The sequence below is a fragment of the Mastacembelus armatus genome, chromosome 16 (assembly GCF_900324485.2).
Source record: "Mastacembelus armatus chromosome 16, fMasArm1.2, whole genome shotgun sequence".
In the NCBI taxonomy this organism is placed as follows: domain Eukaryota; kingdom Metazoa; phylum Chordata; class Actinopteri; order Synbranchiformes; family Mastacembelidae; genus Mastacembelus; species Mastacembelus armatus.
In genome coordinates, this window is record NC_046648.1 from 8274480 (window position 1) to 8294951 (window position 20472).

The 20472-nt window shown below is 41.4% G+C and overlaps 1 protein-coding gene across 1 annotated transcript in view; it reads left to right on the forward strand.

The window, feature by feature from the left end:
* The window catches only part of LOC113122688 (zinc finger protein ZFPM2-like), a 91163-nt gene that overhangs the window by 42014 nt on the left and 28677 nt on the right, over positions 1-20472 (forward strand). The window contains exon 4 of the mRNA XM_026294183.1: positions 11139-11263. Coding sequence (XP_026149968.1) covers positions 11139-11263 — 125 coding nt within the window. The remainder of the gene's footprint in view (positions 1-11138; positions 11264-20472) is intronic.

Here is a 20472-nt window from a genome sequence, read left to right on the forward strand (position 1 = left end):
GCTGCCTTTGCATTATACACACCAATATCAGAGTCTAAGACACTACAGGAAATACACTTAAAATAAGGCTTTTGGAAAAGGAAGGGATGCAGAAGGAGGAGATGACTGTGACAGTGAGGTAACAAAAGCGAAGTGATCACCTTGTCCACAAATCTCTTCTCTTGGCTGTCCCTGACGGCTGGTGTGGCCCAGCTTGCTCAGCTTGTGGTGCCAGCTGGGCCTTAGCCAGGGCAAAGCCGGGGTCAGCTAAAGGAGTGGCCATCAGAAAATCTACCTGACGGTTAAACAGGGATGAAGCACAAAGGGACACCCCCCCCCCCAACCCCCCAACCCCAACACACACACACACACACACACATACTTACACCTCTGAAAAACAATATCCATTTTCATCTACCCCTTTCATTTGCCTTTGAACACATCAAACATGCACACACCAAAAACACAGCTTCACTCAGATGTAAAAACTCTCGAGTCTCATTTTTGACTCCAGCCAACCCAGAAGGGTCTGTGGCCACTCCGTCTTCCTCCAGTCTCCAAACAAAAAAAAAAAAGAAAGAAAAAGACACAATAACCATTTTAGGTTTAATGCACATATGTCATGCAAGGAGAATTGGAGGGCCAGATGGCCACGATACTGTGGCAGGTGCCTCAACAAATGTTTGCAGTTGCCCATGCTGCTATTTTTATCATGGCGAAACACAGACACGCAAATATTTGCAAAAGGACAGTGGGCCCTTTTTGTTGGGAGTCAAAGTGATCACTGAAATAAACAGATGGGATTTAACCTATTGGGCATCAGTTACCTGCACTCGCTCAAACTCCCAATCATCCGAAGAAAGTTAGTGGAAAACAGTAAGATGAAGTACCAGGAGGTTCAATTTACCTTCAACAGTTCATAATGTATTGTCTATTTCCTTCCATTTAAACTGCAGAAGCTTTTCACCATTTGGCGCTGAATGAACTGAACTGACCAAAACTCTTAATACAAACACAGAGTAAAACTTATGCATTCTTGCAGAGCTACAGTCCATTCCGAGGACAGATCAGTCAGGTTGCTCTCAGTAAACAAGGCATTTTCTAACTTGGCACCCAAGTCCAATATAAAGTCAGGGTGTCGTCAAGGAAGGAGGGGCGAGGCGAAATGAGGGAGAGAGACAAACGGAGCACCCAGATGCAGATTAGGCTGAAGAAGATGAGGGTGTAAAAGGGATTTAATGGTAGGATGGATTAGAGAAATCCTTGTAACAATGTTAAATAATTATGGTTCCAGCCGAGATCAAAGCGCCATTGATTGAACCCCTCAAGCCTTCAGCACACAGAGTCTTGGAAAGCAAAGATTGGTAAACTAGTGCTCAGACCATTCCGCTGCTCCAGTTAAATTGGATTGGAAATATTAGGATATAGATGAATCCTTCAGGAGGCTTTCGCAAAGCTTTTGTCACCGGAAATGTAGCTTGGGAACGGTATGAAAGGTTTGATAGTGTACTGTCTCGACAGAATCATAAGACGAGAGTGTCGCAGCTGTCTCCACTGATACCTAAGCGTTTTAAGTAGACTTATAGACACACTTGACTGTTATATCAGCAAACTGAAAACTTTCAGCACCGGCTTTCATTCAAGGTTTTATTTTTCCCCCCTATTCGTCTTGTAATCAAGAAATTTGGATGTGCATCATGGCAATTCTCCCTTAGAAAAGAAGGTTTTATCTCGCTCCTCCAGGGGTTTATTCAAAGTCTTCTGACAAGTCTCACAAAACATGAATGACACTGAGATTGCTGATACTGATGATGAAAGTCCATCATCAGCTTCTCTGTGAGTCCTGGGTCCCTGAGTGGTGTAAAATTAAATTGCAATCAAAGTGCTATGTGTAAACATTGTCTGCCTTTTTCCAAATACATTTATTCTTTAAGAGACTGTTGATGAAGGCTTTTTTACTGTATGGATCACATGCATGCAGAGAAAACACCCTCCCCCAGTGTACACACACACACACACACACACACACACACATAAAGTCACAATGTGTGACTATAATGATGAAATGTGCAACAAGAGATTAGACAAATCACTGTACTTCCTATGCTGCATCGGCTTGATGCAAATTTAGTCACTGATCCGCTATACTAAGAGGCTTTATGAAGGAACTTCATGGTTGTTAGTTATATAATCTAAAATAGGGCAAAATGCAATCACTGTTCTTATCATTTGAGGAAGATGTCACTATATTCAGTTCTAGTTTTGTGTGGATACAGTATGTGGGAGGTGGCACACTGAGATTGTCCTTAATAAGATAATTCACTTCGGACCATTTTGTCTGCATTTCAAATGAATTTGTGTCCACTTACAATGCCGTCCTTTTACTGTGATTACTGTTTCACATGAACAAGTCCAGATAATTCATTAGAAAACTGGAGCTGCTTCTAAATATGAAGCTGACTTAAAAATGTGACTGGAGATGATATTTCTTCCCCCCAAGGGACTTGACACCCATCACGTCTTTCTTTAGCTCTCTGAATATGTTTGTTCTGCAGTGCTTACCCTGCAGTGTTGTAGCTGCACACATTTTTTTTTTTTCTAACAGGTATCATTGTAATTGGTTGAATATTTGATTTGTGTATTTAACATTAACATGGAGACACTCATACAAGCTGTGTAAGGGGATATAACACTAGGTAAACTCTGGATTGCTCAACTGAAACTTGAACGTGGAATTTTGATCCTTTTTTTTTTAAATAAAACTATAGCATATATTTGAATAAATTTAGTTTGTAGTTCTTTGTGTGTATTTGTAAGGCTTTCCGTCAAATCTGGGTGCAAGTGCTGCTTTTAATGCTTAGTTTCTTAAGCGGTACTGTTTAACTTTCATTCACTTTGCTGTTCACAGGAATGCACACAACCCTATCCATGCAGTGTCTCTCCCAAAACCCCAACCACCTACCCCGTCCTTCCCCCTCTCTCGTTCTTCACACTCTCATTTACAGCCATCACATTGATAGGTATTGATATCAGAACAGTGCCCACGCCTGTGAACCCCCCCCCCCCGATTGGTGATGAACAGCTGGGCCCAGCTTGGCCCGCTGGTCACGCCAATTCCACCTCCTTTTTTTTTTTCTGTTTGGGGGTGGTGTGGGGTGGGGCCCACTTGTCAAGTGAATTAAAATACCAAATAATAGTAATAATAATGATAATAAAAAGTTAATAAAAAATGGCATGTTCCTCCCTGATTGTGCGAGTGTTGTGGTATTCAATTATGCAATTTTCATTGGCATATTAATCATCTTTTCAACAAACAAGCCTCCGTTAATTAAAGCAAAGCATGGATAAAGACGTGTTGCCGGATCATCACTCCGTTTATCACCGCGCACAGACCCGCAGTTAAGTAAATTCAGGCTGTGAGATGAATTTCAATGGTCTCCCTGTTTCTACCTCCCTGTGTGTGTGTGTGTGTGTGTGTGTAGTTAACCATTTATTTATGCACATTGTTTTTGGAGGTGGGGTTAGTGACGTCTCATGTCACAGTGTGTGGGAAATTGAAATCTTGGATCATGTAACCAGCAGTTCCGAATGAGCTTAATTGTTTAATACAGGCCTCCAATTCATGTGGTAGGTTTTTCTTGTCTTTCTTTTTATCATCCCCCTCTTTTGCACAGATTTGAATGTGAAATGCTCTCTCTGATTATGACTACCACCGTTCAGATTAGTCAGACTGACTGAGGTTGAATGAATTTAGATTTTTTTCCTTTGCCTTTCAGTGGTCACACTGAGTGTGTAGCGCAGGCCAGTGGAACTATATGACATCTCTGTACACACAGGACAGCTCTGCTCATTCTCCTTGTCTCTTTTTCTCTGGCTTTTTGTGCCGCCTCTGTGCCTTGCTCATTGGTGGGAGGGGGATGGAGATTATTCAGGATTTGGTAAGATATGGGCTTCTCTCTAATCATAGCTCACTGCCTCTACTGTCATTCAGTCACTAAATAGAAGTGGGGAAAATGTCTTGGTGACAGGAGCAGCCAGACAGCCATGCAAGTACTTCAGTTCTGCCAGCAGAAAAAGAACTCGAGGCATCTGTAGACATGTCGCTTCTCCCTGTCCCTCATTGTGGAGCAACTTTATCAGCACCAGCCGCTCACCGGCTTGCTAAACTGGAGGGCCAGTTGCCTCTTAACTTAAACATAAGATCTTTGTGGTTTGAAGCACTCGGCTGCTCTGCGCCGAATGTGGATCTGAAAGGCAAACACGACTCCAGTGTCGTCGTCGTCCATCACAAAATCACACCTCATAGAAAACTTATTTCTGCTGTGTTAGCTCAAATCAAATGCACTCAAACAGACTGTTGCACTAGAGCAGGATCCCCCCCTCCCTCCTCCAAAAAAAAAAAAAAAACACAGAGGTGATGGAGAAAGAAAGAGAGAGGAAGAGGTAGAGTGGGAGAGAGATGGAGATGGAGAAAGAGGAGGAGTGAGAGTGGGAGAGAGGGGGAGAGAAAAGTCAAAAACCTCCACATAACAATGCCGGAGAAAAATCAGAACATTTTCCACCGAAAGATGGGCCATTTCCAAATCCTTGTGCCCTATCAGACAAATTAAAGTAAATCAAGCATGAAATGAAGCAGAAGAGCCCGGAGATAAGGCTCCTTTAAGTCGTTTACAGATTAGGACAGACAGAGAGAGAGAGAGAGGGAGAGAGGTGCATCTGGTCTCTGGCAGTGAAGGAGGCTAGTTTCTCATTTCACAATAGCAGCCTGTGTATAGGATTACTCTCCCCTGTCACCGACATGGGGAGCAGTGGGGGAATAGACATCCACAAAATGTGTCTAAATATGTCCCCTCAGAAATGTTTCTAACCAAAAACCTCTCAGCGTCGGCCAGATGTGACATGTGATAAACAAACATGTTACACGCAGCGTTTGACTGAGCATATCGTTGTGATTTGTTTGTTATTTCAGTCGCCTCTTCACCTTTTCTTTTGCTCAAGTGGCTTCATCATCGAACGGCTTAAAAATTCAAATGAATTCAGGATTGGCTGAGCTGCGTCATGTGACTGTACGGACTGTGCGCATGTTAAGCATGCCTGAGAACAGGTTTGGGAGAGGCAGGAAGAGGAGGTGGTGGGGGCTGTTGTACAAATTATATTCTCAAAATGTGATTTTGTTTTAATGTGTAATGTTCGCTCTGTAAACTGGGTTGTTTAATATGTACATCCTATTTCTATTTTCTGTCTTACATCAACAGATTAATTGCTGTTTTATTTTAGTACTTGCAAATAATCAAAACATAATTATGGAGCTAGTTGCTCATGGAGGAATGATATTTTACAGTGTGTAGACACACACAAACACACACGCATCCCCATCTCATTCATGCATGCACACAAATTCAAGCAGGAACTAAATAACCCTCCTCCACACTTGCTCACATGCTTATGTACACACATACACACACACACACACACACACACACACACACACATACACGCGGGCACCCACACAAGGCAAGGGTGCACTGCTCTTTGATGCCGCCCGTCAAGCTCTCACTGGATTTTGTTTCACTCCCTTCGTGTATCTTTTCTGGGAGTGATGAGAGGTGGGCTCGGCTGTGGCGCTCAGCTCGCTCTGAGAGAGACGAGAGCTGGCCTCCGTCACCGGGTAGCTGCTCTCCAAAGCTGCAACCTTGACCTTCCCGGCCCAAGACTTAGGTTTAGCTCCTTTATCACACTATCTCCAGGCATTTAAAAATACTCCTGAAACTCAATGATTTAACCCGCTTTTACGCTGTTCACATCAAAACTGGATGAAAAAAAAAGCTTAATCCATCTTATCTGTTGACTGTCAAACTGCTCCGGCTAAAACCTACTCACAAAAGACAACTAGGTCACCCAGGAAAAACAGAATTCCCCGTTACCCAGGGGAAGTTGCAGCCTGGTAATTGACTTGGGAGGAGATACAGGAGTGCTTTAAAATAGTCTCTTCCTGAATTAACAGCAGAATATCAAGTCTTGGAGGTAGCAATGTTTACCTGTGTTTCTTGCTAAAAACTTGTTTGTCTTGATATTTCACAGGGCAGTCATATAAAGATTTGTCAAACTAATCTCTACCTATATTTTTTTCAAAAAATAACTACTTCATGTCATGCTGTGTTTTATTGGTGACATGCCTGAATAGACAAAACTGCATCTTCCGTTTGCAGCTATACTCTTAGTCTTTTCATCCATCTATCTGAAATACATGCATTTCCAATGAACACACCATCAATTACTCATTCATCCTGACACGCTGAGGTGGAGAAATGTCCTTTTGATGGTTCTGAAATTTTAAAGAAAAGCATTTAAAGTAATCAGATTCCAGCAGGTGTGGTGTGTGTCCTCTAGATGTTGTCAGCGATACAGCGATATCTCTGTGTGAGGACAGTCATTCTTTAAGTTTTGCTGTCTCCCTTTACATGCTATCAATAGAAATTGCAGGGCTCCTCTAAAGATGGATGTCGCCGAGATTGTTGTGACTGAGCCTGCTGCTAACCTCACCAGGCTTTTGATGAAATGGAGAGCTTGACAGCTGGTATATTTCAATTGTTCAATGACACCAAACAACAGTCTCCGTGTTGATAATGTACTGCAGCACCAAGTTCTTGTGTGTGAGTGGGTGTTGGTGTGTGGCTGTACTGTTCTAAATGTTTCTTCATAACTTTATCGCCTATAGTTCAGATTCAAACAGGACCATGGTGTTACACATGGGCACGGCCTGATCCTAGTCATAGGAGCTTCACAGAAAGACCTCGCCCAGTGTCACTTGGATATGTGTCCATATTGGACAATTCCACTCCAATAGTATGTCCAGTCTTAATGTTCAGTGACACAACCCCCCACGACGCCCCTCTACCCCTTCTCATCATTTGTAGAGTGTCACAGCTAAAGTGCCCTAATCCCTTTGGCTTGTTCAACTCTTTCCCCCCTAAGCCATGAAAACCTCCTGAAAACAAACCTGATCTTAACCCCACTACCAAATCCCCACTCCTCCTTCTCCCCACAGTGGCCCGTACCCATGTGGCCCAACTCACATCGCTGCCTGGAAACTTGCTTTTTAGCAAATGCTCACCTTTCTCTCAGCTGCTGAAGACCAGAAGCACCCAGTGTATGTGGGTCAAGGCGGGCTGGGGAGAGGGAGGTGGGCGCAGAGGGTGAGGAGGAGAAGAGGCAGTGTTTCTGGTGGTTGGGTTCCTCCACTGTTTTAAAACGGCCGTCTTTCTCTGAGATAATAGTGCAGGCTGTGGGATATAAATGATGCATTTTGCTCACTAGGACCTGATAATAGCAGTTTGGGTAGGGGGCAGAAAGTTCATCGCTCTCTTATCAAAGCTCTGTGACATTTCTCCTTCAGCTGTAAAATTTCATATCACATATCTGCTTTAAAGATGTGGCACCTTTTGTTGAACCGATATAGTACATTCCATTTCACCCCATATGCCTCTCTCAGGGTATATTAATTTATAGCCCATTTGCTGGCTCTATAACACACCCTATCAGTGGAGATGACTGGGATTCAGTAGGACACCTGTGAATTGCAACGCACAGATTATTGAACTTTGAACAGGAGTCATTTATTTGCTTTGATTCAAAGTTACTGCTTGATATCATGGGGATCGTCAGGCGTGCGAAGCTCAAGCATATTTTTCCTTTTCTCTATTCTGTCGTTCTTTGTTTCCCTTTAACATCAGCCTTTACTGTTAATACACTAATGATAAAAGGTGAAGTAAACCATAAGATGGGTCAGCAATCTGAGTATTTCTCTTAGTGCTGCAGGAAGTTTTTTTTCTTCCTTGAAGTTGGTTCTTTGAAATAGTTAGAGAAGTCAAATTCATGTAGAAAATAGCTTGAGCAGATCCATTGCTTTAGCAAATGTTAATCTGCAGTAGTGAGATGATGATGTCATTTATCATCTCTGACCACTAGCAGAGACTTTACTCAAGGCCAGAAGTAATATTAAGAAGATTTGGACCTGTGCTTCCTGTGTCGTATTGAAAACATTTGCAATAAAATGTGAATCTGTCTTTAGAGTTAAGGGAAATAATATTTGGGTTAAGGTCCTAAATTAGGTCAACTGTTTGGGCAATATAGCAATTTCTAAAGTTGCATTTTTAAATTACACACGTTTTTTATGTGGAGTTTTTGATTGTATGTTACTGGGTCTGAATACTAGTAGAAACCTCATTAAGTTCGAACAGAAAGCTGATAAACAATGTACATGTGATACTGTGAGATGATTCTTCCAACCTTAACAGGAAATAAATCTGGGAAACTGCATGATAAGAGGTTTGTTGAAAAGTGTTTCATTATATCAAATATATTTCAAAGAAAAAGTGGTAGTTCATCTTTTTTAGGGTCTCGTTCTGTCAATAGACTACACCCATTTATTCTTTAAATTATACCAGGCTGGCATCCTGCCATGGAGAAACTCATTAGCATTCAGTCGTATGCCACTGAAGAGAGGGACGAGGTTCCCTATTCCTCTGCACCATAACAGAAAAGAATGACAGGAGACACATACACATAAAAACACAAACAGATGCCAGCGTGGAGCATCTTGGGTGCTATCTGAGGAGGATCTCTCCACACAAAGGGACATTCATTGGTCTGCCAAGTATCTGTGGAGTGCAGGAACAGACCCTAGAGTCTAGCGACAGATGATGATCTTATCGAGGGAGTGATGGGGGGTGGTATGGGGTAGGTGGTGGTGGTAGAGCGGGTGTAGAGGGTGAAGGTGGTGAGATGGGTTGGTTAGGATTGGGAGAATGGGGTATGGCTCTTGAGCCACATCATGAGCTCATGTTTTGCCAAGTCTGTAGCATTTGAGAATTGGATGATGAGGAGCACTGAAAAGAAAACAGGCATTGGCTTTGTTAAATCTCCTAATAGGCTGTTATGAGCTTTCCTCGTGATTCTGTTTGTTGTTTGGGGTTTTACGAGTTAAAAACTGTGGCTTTTGTATTTGTTCTAAATGTATTTGTAACGACTATAGGTAATAGACGGTTTTTTTTTGCAGCCATAATTACAAAAATTGTTAGTAGCCAAGTTAATAACAGAACACATCTGGCTGTATATTTTTGCGATATTAGTAAACCTGTAAATGCTCGTAGAGAACATACAGACAGTCCAAAAAGGGAACTCATTATTCATCTACGGGTGTTTTTGTAGAGATCTTCCACTAGTATCTGCAACAGATGTGACAAGCCATCTGTGAGCCAAGGTCCTCAGGCAACATTTGGTGTGAGAAGCACACAACTGGCACCTAAACATGGTGGACCAGAAACTGCACAAATCGAATCATAGCCTCTCCCCCCCCACCCCCCTTTTTCGTGCTACCACACTACCTGTTACCCCCTTTTTACTCCAAGCCTCCACCCAAAAAAAAAAGAAAGAAAAGGGGAAATAATTCAGAATCCTTGGCTGGAGAAGGCTGTAGTTGTGTGTCAAGCGAGGCTAAACAGGAACTTGCATCCAAGCGGTTAAAGGCCGTGGGTCTTATCTGAGGACAAACAGAATGCATCAAGCGGTGGCTGTTGCTCTCAGTGATGACGACCAGCTGTGCACCAATGTTTAATTATTTCTCTGTAATGAGCTTACCCACCTTCCACTGCAGCACCAGGAAGACAGAATGCAACAGCAGGAACGTGGGGGGGAGACAGAGTAAGGAGAAGAATGAGATAACGCCATCCAGATTATCTTATTTTTGAGCCTTTCCCCCAAATATCCATATGCGTTCTCTAAAAAGTAATTAAACATTAGGTGTGTTGGTGTTCCATAGTTTTATTTTTTTGTCTAACTATAACAAAGACCTTGTTAAGTGATTTTTTTAAAATATGGATGACATTTAGCCTTATATTAATAATAGAGTGACCACTGTTGAGTTTATTATCAGCTATATGTCATTTGTGTGAGGTAATAACACTGGCTGGATGCTTAGATGATATTTATGCATGTGAAGGAGCACATGAGTGCAAATTTCCATACGAGCACAACAGATGGGCACAACTAATGTGCTGCAGATACACGGCTGATATTAACGGAGTAGAACAGGGAGGTCGTTAGACCACATACTGGATTCAGCCCATTCAATACCACGTGTGAACCAGTAAGTTAAAGACACACTGCTAAGAAATCATGTACATTCTTATTATTAGACGGGCTAAGTCATTTATAGGCAGCCATTTGATTTCTTGCTTTATTCAGTGTCCAAGAGCAATTATGATGTTCTGTGACCCAGATTTCTGACCTTCAAACAGTCAACACTCTATTCAGACAGTCACATTTCAGACCCAAAAGGAACCTCAAACATGACTCAGTCTTGATAAAAAACTGTGTTCTAAGTTTGTTGAAATGTTTGTGTCCTGAAAGTTTATATAACTAGTACAGATGTCTGAATTATCACACTTACTTTAGCAAGACTTCTTAGGGTTGTCAAGGCAACCGGTCGGAAATGTACAGTTGAGAGCTGCATATTTTCCCTTTGCAATACAGAAACCCCTACACACACACACACACACACACACACACACATGCACACGCACACACACACACACACACAGGGCAACATCCTCCTCTGAAAACTATGTCACAGCTTGCCATAGTTATCATAACTATTTGATTAATCACCATCCTGAAAAAGTACACAGAATCTAAGAGATAAGATTGCAGGGGGTGTCAGGGCGGTGAGCACTGGTAGTACTAACAGTGCTATCCCGTTTCACTGTTAATTAACTGGAGCTGTGCACAGCACTAACCAGGACCCATGCCTTCCTGGAAGAACAGAAATAGGCCTGCCTCTAGCTGCCCTTGCCAGCCAGTGAGCCTGCACTGTTTCACAAAGATTATCTTAACGCAAGACACCTTTCAAGTCAGGTTAGCGCACCATGTGTCTGAGGTACATCATCTGATGGATGCTCACTTGATTTGTTTTATCTATTTTAAAAACTGTTTGGCTTTAACCTTCGCTGTTTACTGTGGGGCTTCGAGCCAATAATGTGCTTGCACATGTAGATCTGAAGGCAAAGGATAATGGAAGAATGTCAGTGTGATTTGATGGGGAACCTCTGTTGTATATAGAGCATTATGACTGATTGTGTTGTCCTCTGGTGTGTTTTTAGGAGAGCTGGATGCCTTCCTTAAAGATGGCGAGCGTCGGATCCACAGCCGGCAGCAGCTCCCTGTGGGGACAACTTGGGGACCCTTTGAGGGGAAGATTGAGATGAGCACTGACAACACTGCACTGGTATGTTCTTGATTTGGTTAGTTAGTTTATTATTTTTGCACATTTAAGCACCACTTTTCAATTTTAACCAACTGTAATAACTCAAACAAGAATGATACAAGACCAAGATAAAACACAGTAGTTACAAAGTAATACTCATAAGCAAAATGATGCAAAATTTGAAAAGCGACTTGGTTTAATGGATTCATACTAAGCTAAGCATATCTTGTTTGTGACATTATTACAGAATACCGAGTCAATCACCCCTGGTCTTTGGCCTCAACTCAGTTTGCCTGGCTATGCAGTGCTTTAACCAGTAAAATCCTAAAATTAATTCAAAATCAGACAGGCATATAGTGTAAAAAAAAAAGTACAAAGTAAAGCGTATAGACATGCGGTCCCATCTGTCAGTTTTTATTGTGGCTACATGTTGTACAAAACATGCCACAACAGTTGAAAAAAGATTTACAATAATCAAGAAGTGATGAAATGAAGCCATGTGCGACAGTAGCTGTGTCTTTAAATCTAAGCATTAGTCCACTTTTTGCAGTGCTGCTACGCTGATTCACGGAAGACTGAACTGTAGCCTTATAAGGTGTTACAAGTCCTGAAACACATTTTTATGCACGGATTTTGTCAAATTGCCATGAGTGGGACAGTGTAATGAATTAAAAAACTAACTAAATCAGACAAAGTGTGCTAAATGCAATGGGACCAAGCAAAATACATAAACTAACTGGCAACCCAAACAGTATCACTAATGGTTTATCAATTTGTAAAGCATTTTTTGATCTGTTAACCACTATTTATTTGTTAGCTACTACCTTTATAAGGTATGTGTTGGTAAAAAGCTACCATGTGTTCTTTGGACTAAAAGCTAATTGCTGAAACTGTTAGGAACATGAAGCCTGTAATAACGTCGCTTTACTTGGTCAAACTTTACCAGCCATGGGAACATGATTATTAGCCCTACATCTGAAGTCTGGTAATTCCCATGATATTCAAACCTACTGAGGTGACTCTTCCAACTGTCCGCCAACAAACGCCTTTGAATTGCATCCATTTTAGCATTTAATCTGCATATATTATGAGAAAATGCTTTAATTGGTGGATTTTGAGCTCAGTCCAGGCTTCAGTAGAATGAAGTCTTAATTCATTATTTCTGATGTTACCCTGCACACAGCAGCTTTATATCTCTTGTTTCAAAGATCTGAGCGGCGGCTCATGTTGACCTACTCCTCTCGTGGTGTGACAGGTCCTCCATGGGTTTGATACTCCGTTATGCATTTGTAATAATTAAGAAATTCCTATTAAATTTGTAACCAGACTCACATTCATCCTGTTAAGACACATAAGGAAGAGTCCGCAATGATTTTGGACTCAGAGGCCCTACCCTCGTTTTCCCAGATTCCTGAAAAGCATAACTTTATTAAATCATTTCAGAGCAGTTTTGTCTGTTTTCTAAGCTCCCCACCCCCCATGGTTTTGAAGTCATCAGTGGCTTTAAATAACTCGGGCCGCATTATAGCCATGAAATATGGCTTCTCTCAGGGTAAAGCCATTTATCTTTGGGTGGAAAAGTGATTTGACAGAGCAACACCTCAAGTTGCCTTCCACAGTAACACACTCCATATAGTTCTCCAGCAATCTTTGCATGAATTTCCCTGAAAGGCGTGAAAAACCAGCCTTCGGCTCTCCTTCAAATGACCCTCAGACTTAACAAGTGATGTCACGAAAAAGATCTTTTTGAATTGTCTGTTAGGTGTTTTCAGTAAATGCAAACAAATTCGTTACATGAGCTGCTACTCAATGCATAAACTGATTGTTGCTTTTGGCAAGTTGATAAGTTCTTAACTAACAGCCCTCTGAGGAATTCATTGCTACTTTCCAGATCCTCTTCAGGTTTTTTTTTTTTTTTTTTTGTATTTTAAGTGAGCAGGTGCTAGCCATCACCTGTAATAGGCTGTAGAAGGGTCACAGAATATGCCAAACCTCCCTCGCAATTAAAAGCAGAGGAAGAAGCTCTGGCATATTGCCTTTAAGGATCTCATGTGTGTCTGTTCTCATGGGGACCCTTTCAATGCTTGCCCTCCTCCTCTTCTAAGTTTCATCTCTCAAATGGGGTACTGGCTGTTAGCAGTTTCTCACTATCTCTCATTAACGGCTAGGTCAACCCAACTGGCATGTTTTGTTTTACTGAGCCTCCTTTTAGGGTTCAGTGTAACTTTTTACTTTCTTTCTTGGTTGCTGAATCTACCAGAAACTCAGTCAATCACTTCTTGCATTTATCATTAGGGAATAGTCTCATTTACACTAGTACAGTTCTTCTTCTTCTTTTTTTTTTTTTAATCAGACTTCTATTCATCAAGCTGTTGCCTTGTTAAACATGCAGCTGCTGGCAACATCCCTAATATGGTGTTACATTTATCTCGGTTATTTCAGCGGGAGGCGAGGGAGTCGTGCAAATCTTCAAACACTGACACATCAAGACAGGAAGAAACCCTGATGTCTCACCTGGAGTGGGAAAGAGGGAGAAGTTGAAATAACCAATGTGAATGTGAGGAAAGGGAGGAGAGAGAAAGGAGAAGAAGGAGGGCAGAGAGAAAAAAAAAAGCCTGGGTAGTTTTGATGCATGTCAGGGCAGCCAGTGCCGCAGACCAGGGTCAGAAGGCGGTAGAAAGTGTTTGAGGTAGAAATAAAGGCTCATTGCTTCACAGGGCTCTACCTCAGCTACGAGGCACTCTCAGTCATTCTCATGAAGTGTGACCTCCACAGACTATTAAATCTCCTTTTACTCTCTTAGATTTTCTGAAACCACAGAGGTGAATGAATTAGCCGAAGGCAGCCAGGTATATGGCAGGAGTGGCACCTCTCTCATGCTTCAAACACATGACCCGCTGGTGAGATATTGATATGCCCTCTCTGAAATCAAACATATTTTATCCCTTCATTCAGGCACATTATTTAAGATATGACATTTTAGAGGTCAAGCTATTTTTGTCAAGCCACTACGTACAGCACATAGGTCCATTTTTCAATCCTTGGCATGATGCTCAGCGAGGGCCTAAAGTGTAATGACTCCTTAAAGTGATTCACAGTAAATAATGAAAATACTGTGAATTTAAGCAGTTTTTGCATTAAACTGCACAAGAGAAGCACATTGGCACAAGAAAAGCCATTTAGGAGGAAGGTATGTTAGGTCTGGCTGGCGTCTGGGGAGTAGTCCTGTTCAGGTAAGAATGGGAAATTGGGGAGGTGGGGGTGGGTTGTGGAGGGTGGTGTGGGGGAAACAGTGTCCCTAGAGGCAGTAAATGGGAGCCGAAGCTGGAGCTGGCCTAGCTACATGTGCTGTGGCATGGGAGCCAATGTGGCTTTGGCTGCTGGTGGACGACAGGCCTCAGTAGCTGAGCAGAGTGATGGATGGTACTGAGAAAGAATGGCGAGTGGAGCGTTACATGCAGTTGTCCAGGCAGGCCTGGAAAGAGAAGTATAAAGCTTGAAAAAGAAAGAATGAAAAGAGAGAGAGGCAGGAAAAAAAAACAGAGGGGAAAAAGCATGACAGGAAATCTGGGCATCTGCTGGACAGAGATAGGGTCACATCTCGACCGTTTATCAAAGAGGAAAGCAGATTTCACAGCTGATGGGTCGGCTGAGGCAGGTCTGTAGGCCCCAGGGGCTCAGCTTAGCATGAGGGACTGGAGTTACAGTTATTGCTGTTGCAGACCTGTTAACACAATCACATAAAACTCTGTCGGACAGCTCATATTGTGCTGTTTTTTTATGCACTTTATCATTTCTTAGATCGCCTACTTGCTTATCCAGCTACTAAACTAGTTTCCACATGGCATATTTTGTAACAGGATGCAGCTTGGGGAGCTAACTCAACTTGAATCGGAGAAACAGAAAGGATGCAGCTATATTGACAGACAGAGTCTGGACTGAAACCTAAGCAACTAGCCTGAGTCAGTGCACTTCGTATAACAAGTCAGGAAATTGAGAAAGGCAGAAGAAAGATGGCAACAGACACAGACAAAAACAGTGAGAGAGAAAAACTCTAAAAAGAATAAAATACCCAAGATCTAGTGTTTTGCTCTTGCTGTCAGCCGCTTTCCCTGGTCCGTTCCTCTTCCTCCTCCTCCTCTCCCCTCTCCTCTCTGTCTGACTGATGGAGCTGCCAGAGCGCCATCTCATCCCTCACTTCTCTCACTGATCAATCAGACCATTAGACTCCAATTACAGCCGCAGCCCTGACGCAGGTGAGCAACGAGCAAATTCAACCGGCTGCCGACAACGCCTCTGCCCAGCTTCCTCACACTCTCCAAATTAACGCGAATTAATAGTGACACTCCGACATAAATGTCTGCAATCAGGGGTCTAAATTAACAGTCTGGGTCGAAGCTATTGAGTAGCAGGTGTCTTTAAAAGCAGTAATTACCTATTCTGGACAGAACCAGGAGGAGAAGGTGGCCCACAGTTTGCCTGGAGTAAGAGGCCTGGCCCCAATGAGCCTGGCTTCCATTGTAGGTGTTAATAATTGATTGGGAGGCAAGCTATTAATGAGCAGCAGATTTAGAGCTCTGTTGTAAATGTGTGTTGATGAGGGTGTTGCCGCCTCTTGTACAATGCCTTACCAATGCTAATTACTGGGGCTTAGTCAAGGTGCACTGTAATGAGTCTGGATTCAATAGAATTCTGGTCTGTATGTGTTTTGAGGGCCTTTTAGTGCAAATTACATGGTAATTGAAATGCATAATACTTGCTTAATTCTAGATTAAGATTATAAAGCAGATTGTATCTTGTCTTCTTCTTAATATACTTGCTGTATATTAGTTAATTTAGCTATAAGCATAGGTAAAACAATTCTACTACAGCAATCTGTTTTTTAGGGCAGTGACATGTTACAAGGACATAATATAAGTCAGTAACCGCTTTTGGCCAATTACATATAATACCCAATTTAGTCTTTAAACAGTATTATGATATTACTTTGCATAGATCATCATCATCATAATCATAATGATACTGTGTGATATGTATTTTTATTCTCTTAACATTAGGTGGAATGTTCAGTTTTGTTTTTTTTTTTAACTTGTGCAAGATTAAAGTGACTTCAGGGAAATCTGTAGCAGTGCAGATATAACAACACAAAGACACAACCTCTGTTACATTTTTTTGTCTAATTCCTTCATTTGGAATTGTGCATAAGAGGATAGCTATCAAATGCATGCATGCTTACACATATGCACAAGTGCTTTCCTGTATTTGGGTGTACATGCATTTAAGTGTGGAGGGCATGAGTGCATCAGCTTGCAAGTGCACACTGTGTGCTTGCTTTTAGCTGTGAACAGAAAGCTTTACCATGTAGACTACAGAAGAGCAAAAATGTCAAGATACTGTCCTAATTTTTACCTTGGACAGAGAGAGAGGCAGAGGCTGTCAACCGATGGAGTGTGATTATTGTGCAATTTAGTACAAGGGTAGGAATATGGGCCTGTGCAACCAAAAAAAAAAAAAAAAAGCTGCAGAAATTATTCAGCCCATCACTCAAGCTATTTATCTCACCCCTTTTGCCCACCCTCTACCTCCAATATGTTTATTGTTAGGTACCCCTAAACTTTAACAAGTGGTGGCGGATTTTTCTGTTTCAGAAATTATATTTTTCTTCTTGTCATTGCTTCATTAATCAAGAGGAGGCATTCTGAAAAATGTTTTGTTTTGGAGGCTGCAATCTATTTTGTGTGTGTGTGTGTTGTAGTTAATCTGCGCCCGTGGCAGGTTTCCCCTCCGAAACGCAGCGCTAAGCAGCGGTATCGCAGGCCTATTGTTGTAGCCTCTGTCATAGCAAGGAGAGCCTGATGCAGGCCTGGGCTCGCCTGATAAGGAAAAGAGGATTCAACATGGCTGGAAAGGAGAATCAGTGGGACTTGAGAGTGGAGTACGGATGGGGCAGATGCGCTCGCACACACACAGATACACACACGCATGCATACAGACTCACACAAACATACAGAATGATACACACGTTCTACACACATACAGCATATGAGCTGACACACACACGCACACACACACACACACACACACACACACACGCACACACACAAATCATCGCCATCATCACACTGGCACATGCCCAGGCAATTATTTACAGTAACATCCAATTACATATGCAAGACGGCACCCCAGGATAGGACCTCTCTGTAGCATAGCCGCTAAATGACACACACATATTCACAGCATCAAATATGTATGCATATGCAAACAAACAAACAAACAAACCATTCAAAAAAAAAATCAACAATTTGAGGCCCAAACATTTTGATTTATGTTTGTATTTAAAGGTGGTCTGTGCTTTCTATCTGAAAGTCACACAGTCTTGGATATGGTTTAAAAAGACCAGGAATTATCAGGACTAACAGGATTTAAATTTCTGTGTTGGACACACAAATAATTTTGGCACAAAGAATGTGGCTTCATCTAATGAAATAATGGGCCCAAATTTTAGGCGGAGAACCAATTTGTGATTGCATGCATCAATTATTTCTTGGGTTTAAACCAATATCGGGGCTGGGGTCTCTTCAGATGGGTAAAATGGTAATTATCTGGCCCGCTTTCCCTTGCTCAATGTCATCCATATATTTATCGATGGCATTATCCATGGTTTTCATGTTCTTACATTAAAACAGGGAAATATCTAAACTCATTCTATTGAAGTAGCTCTTTAAATCTGGGCCTTTTAACACAGATCAAAATAACACTGATGACTGTCTGTAAGTCAGATGAAGAATGAGTGTTAGACTGTCGCAACAGAAACATGGCCATCATTTTTATTATTTACATTTTCCCAATCCTGCATTCTCAAAGTTTCAGTGTGCATGGCTTTAAAACTCATGAAAGTGTTACCCATGGAGCACTCAGTCAATCAGCTAGCCAGAGCTATTATGGCCACAGCCAAGCTCCACTGTTTGAGAGATAATGCATGGCTCACTTGATCTACAAGTGAACTTGACATTTTGCTGTCCTTACATCACAACACAACTACCCAAACTGATATGGCAGGTCCCTTGATAAGCAGAGCAGGACTCACTGATTTGCTTTGTGCTAACTGTAATGGCCCCATGGTTTCCCCAAACAAGCCGAGGATAAAGTGACTGGATCAAGAGACCGATACAATGGTGGGGATTATTTCCATAATTAACTGCAGTTTTGGTTTGGAAGTTTTACTGCAAATATCCAACAGTTTTTAATTTTGAATTTTAGGTCTAGCAATTTTACAGAATCTATGAATATTCCATTGTCTTGCTATTACTATAACAATTAGTACTGAAAATTAAACAACACTGGGGGATGATAGTGACACTTCTCAATATTACCAATAAACCATATTTTTTTCATTAATCCTGTTGATCATATCACAGGGATCAAAGCTTTTCGCCTCAGAATTTATGAACAAATTTAGTTTGATAGTATTTATTGTAATGTCCTTTCACTCCATCACTCATCTATAACTTTAGCTTGCAACAGCTTAATAGGCACTTTTATGTTACTTTATGTTACTTCTAATTCACTACATTTTGAAGGGAAATATTGTGTATTTTACTTCACTAATTAGTATTAAACAGCTGTAACTAAAAGTTGGTAGGTACTAACAATCAGTGGTGGAAAATGTATTTCAATGAATTCTCTTTGATTTATATAGTCCAGTATCACTAATTTGCTTCTCAAGGCTTTTCACACAATACAGCTTACAGCATCTTCTGTCTGTAGATCCTCACCCCTCAGATCCTTTACTCCACCTAATATATATATATGCGTTTGACTATGTCAGCTTGGGTGGAGATAATTTGAACTGTTTTCAATCTTTTACTGTTATATTGTTCTAATTAAATCAGCAATCCAAATTATTTGTTTAAAGTCTTTGTCATTCAGCCACAGTATGGTAAAAATCAAAGTTATAATAAATGTTTCAAAACAGGTTTAGTAAACATGATATTTTAAGTAAGGGGAATTATGTCATAAACTAGTACAACTAGTAAACTAGTACTACTGTACCTCAAACTTGCTCAGTACTTGAGAAAGTGTACTTTGATGTTTCTTTCTACTGGTGCTAATAATGTAATATGAAATAATATATCACTTATGTTTATACTCACATTTAGTTGATTTTATTTAAGTAAAATTTGAATGGAGAAAGGGTTGTATTATTTTCTGGTATACATCATAAAGTAAAAACAATGCAGCAGATTTCTCTTCAAATTTCATTTAGTTTTATGCCAACGCAGCTTGGTGTAAAAACTTTCAGTTACTATCGCTACAATAGTGCTGAAACGGCTGAAAGTGCTGCCATGCTACTACAACTATACTGTATATTTTATGTGTCATAGATAGACCAGTGTCTGTTCAGGCACCATTTAGCAGCAGCAGCAGCAGAGAAGGACCAGTGATGACTGAAAGCCCCAGTGAGGCTCAACCTCCTGGGGAGGGTGGCACTCTTCTCACCCACAGGGTGATCTGGGTGTCCATCCTCCCTCACAACTGTCTGGGTGTTTGCTGTCTGCCAGTGGCCCATCAGGGCGCGATACAGTCTCGATAGCAAACTGTCACACTGAAGAGATGTAGTATCTGCATGCTTATGGTTTCTGTATGTCGCGAACACACGAACAGCTTGATGTGAACATTAACATTCATGAACAGTTGTTTGATTCAGGATAACATAACACTGAAGTCACACACTACCACTTTCAGTACGTACTTATCTCAGAGTTTTCTGATTTTGAATGACTGCTTGTAGCGGATTCGGGGAGATGCTCCTTTAGCTGTGATTGTGTTAGCAAATACACAATGCTAGGTCTCTGCCTTTATAGGATGTTAGTCTGACAGACAACAATAGTCAAGCTCAGAAGTCCTGGTTTCACACATATTGCCTTGTTTTACAGTGCACAATATGTCTTCCCAAATGAATGCTTATCCAACACTTCAATACACAACAGACTTCTATTGCAGCAAAGGCACAAGAGGGAAAAGAAGAAGCAAAAAGAAAGAAAAGTGAAACAAAGCTGAGTGGTGCCAGCTGCTTTGCCATCTGTCACTGTCAGGGCCATTACTCATGAAATGTTGAAACAACTTTCTTGAGAAGTGGTGTAGATAATCCTCGATTGTTTCCATTTGCAAGCCCCTGATACTCCTCTTGGTATTCCAGCACAACGTGAGTCCAAAGCGGGGTTTTGGGG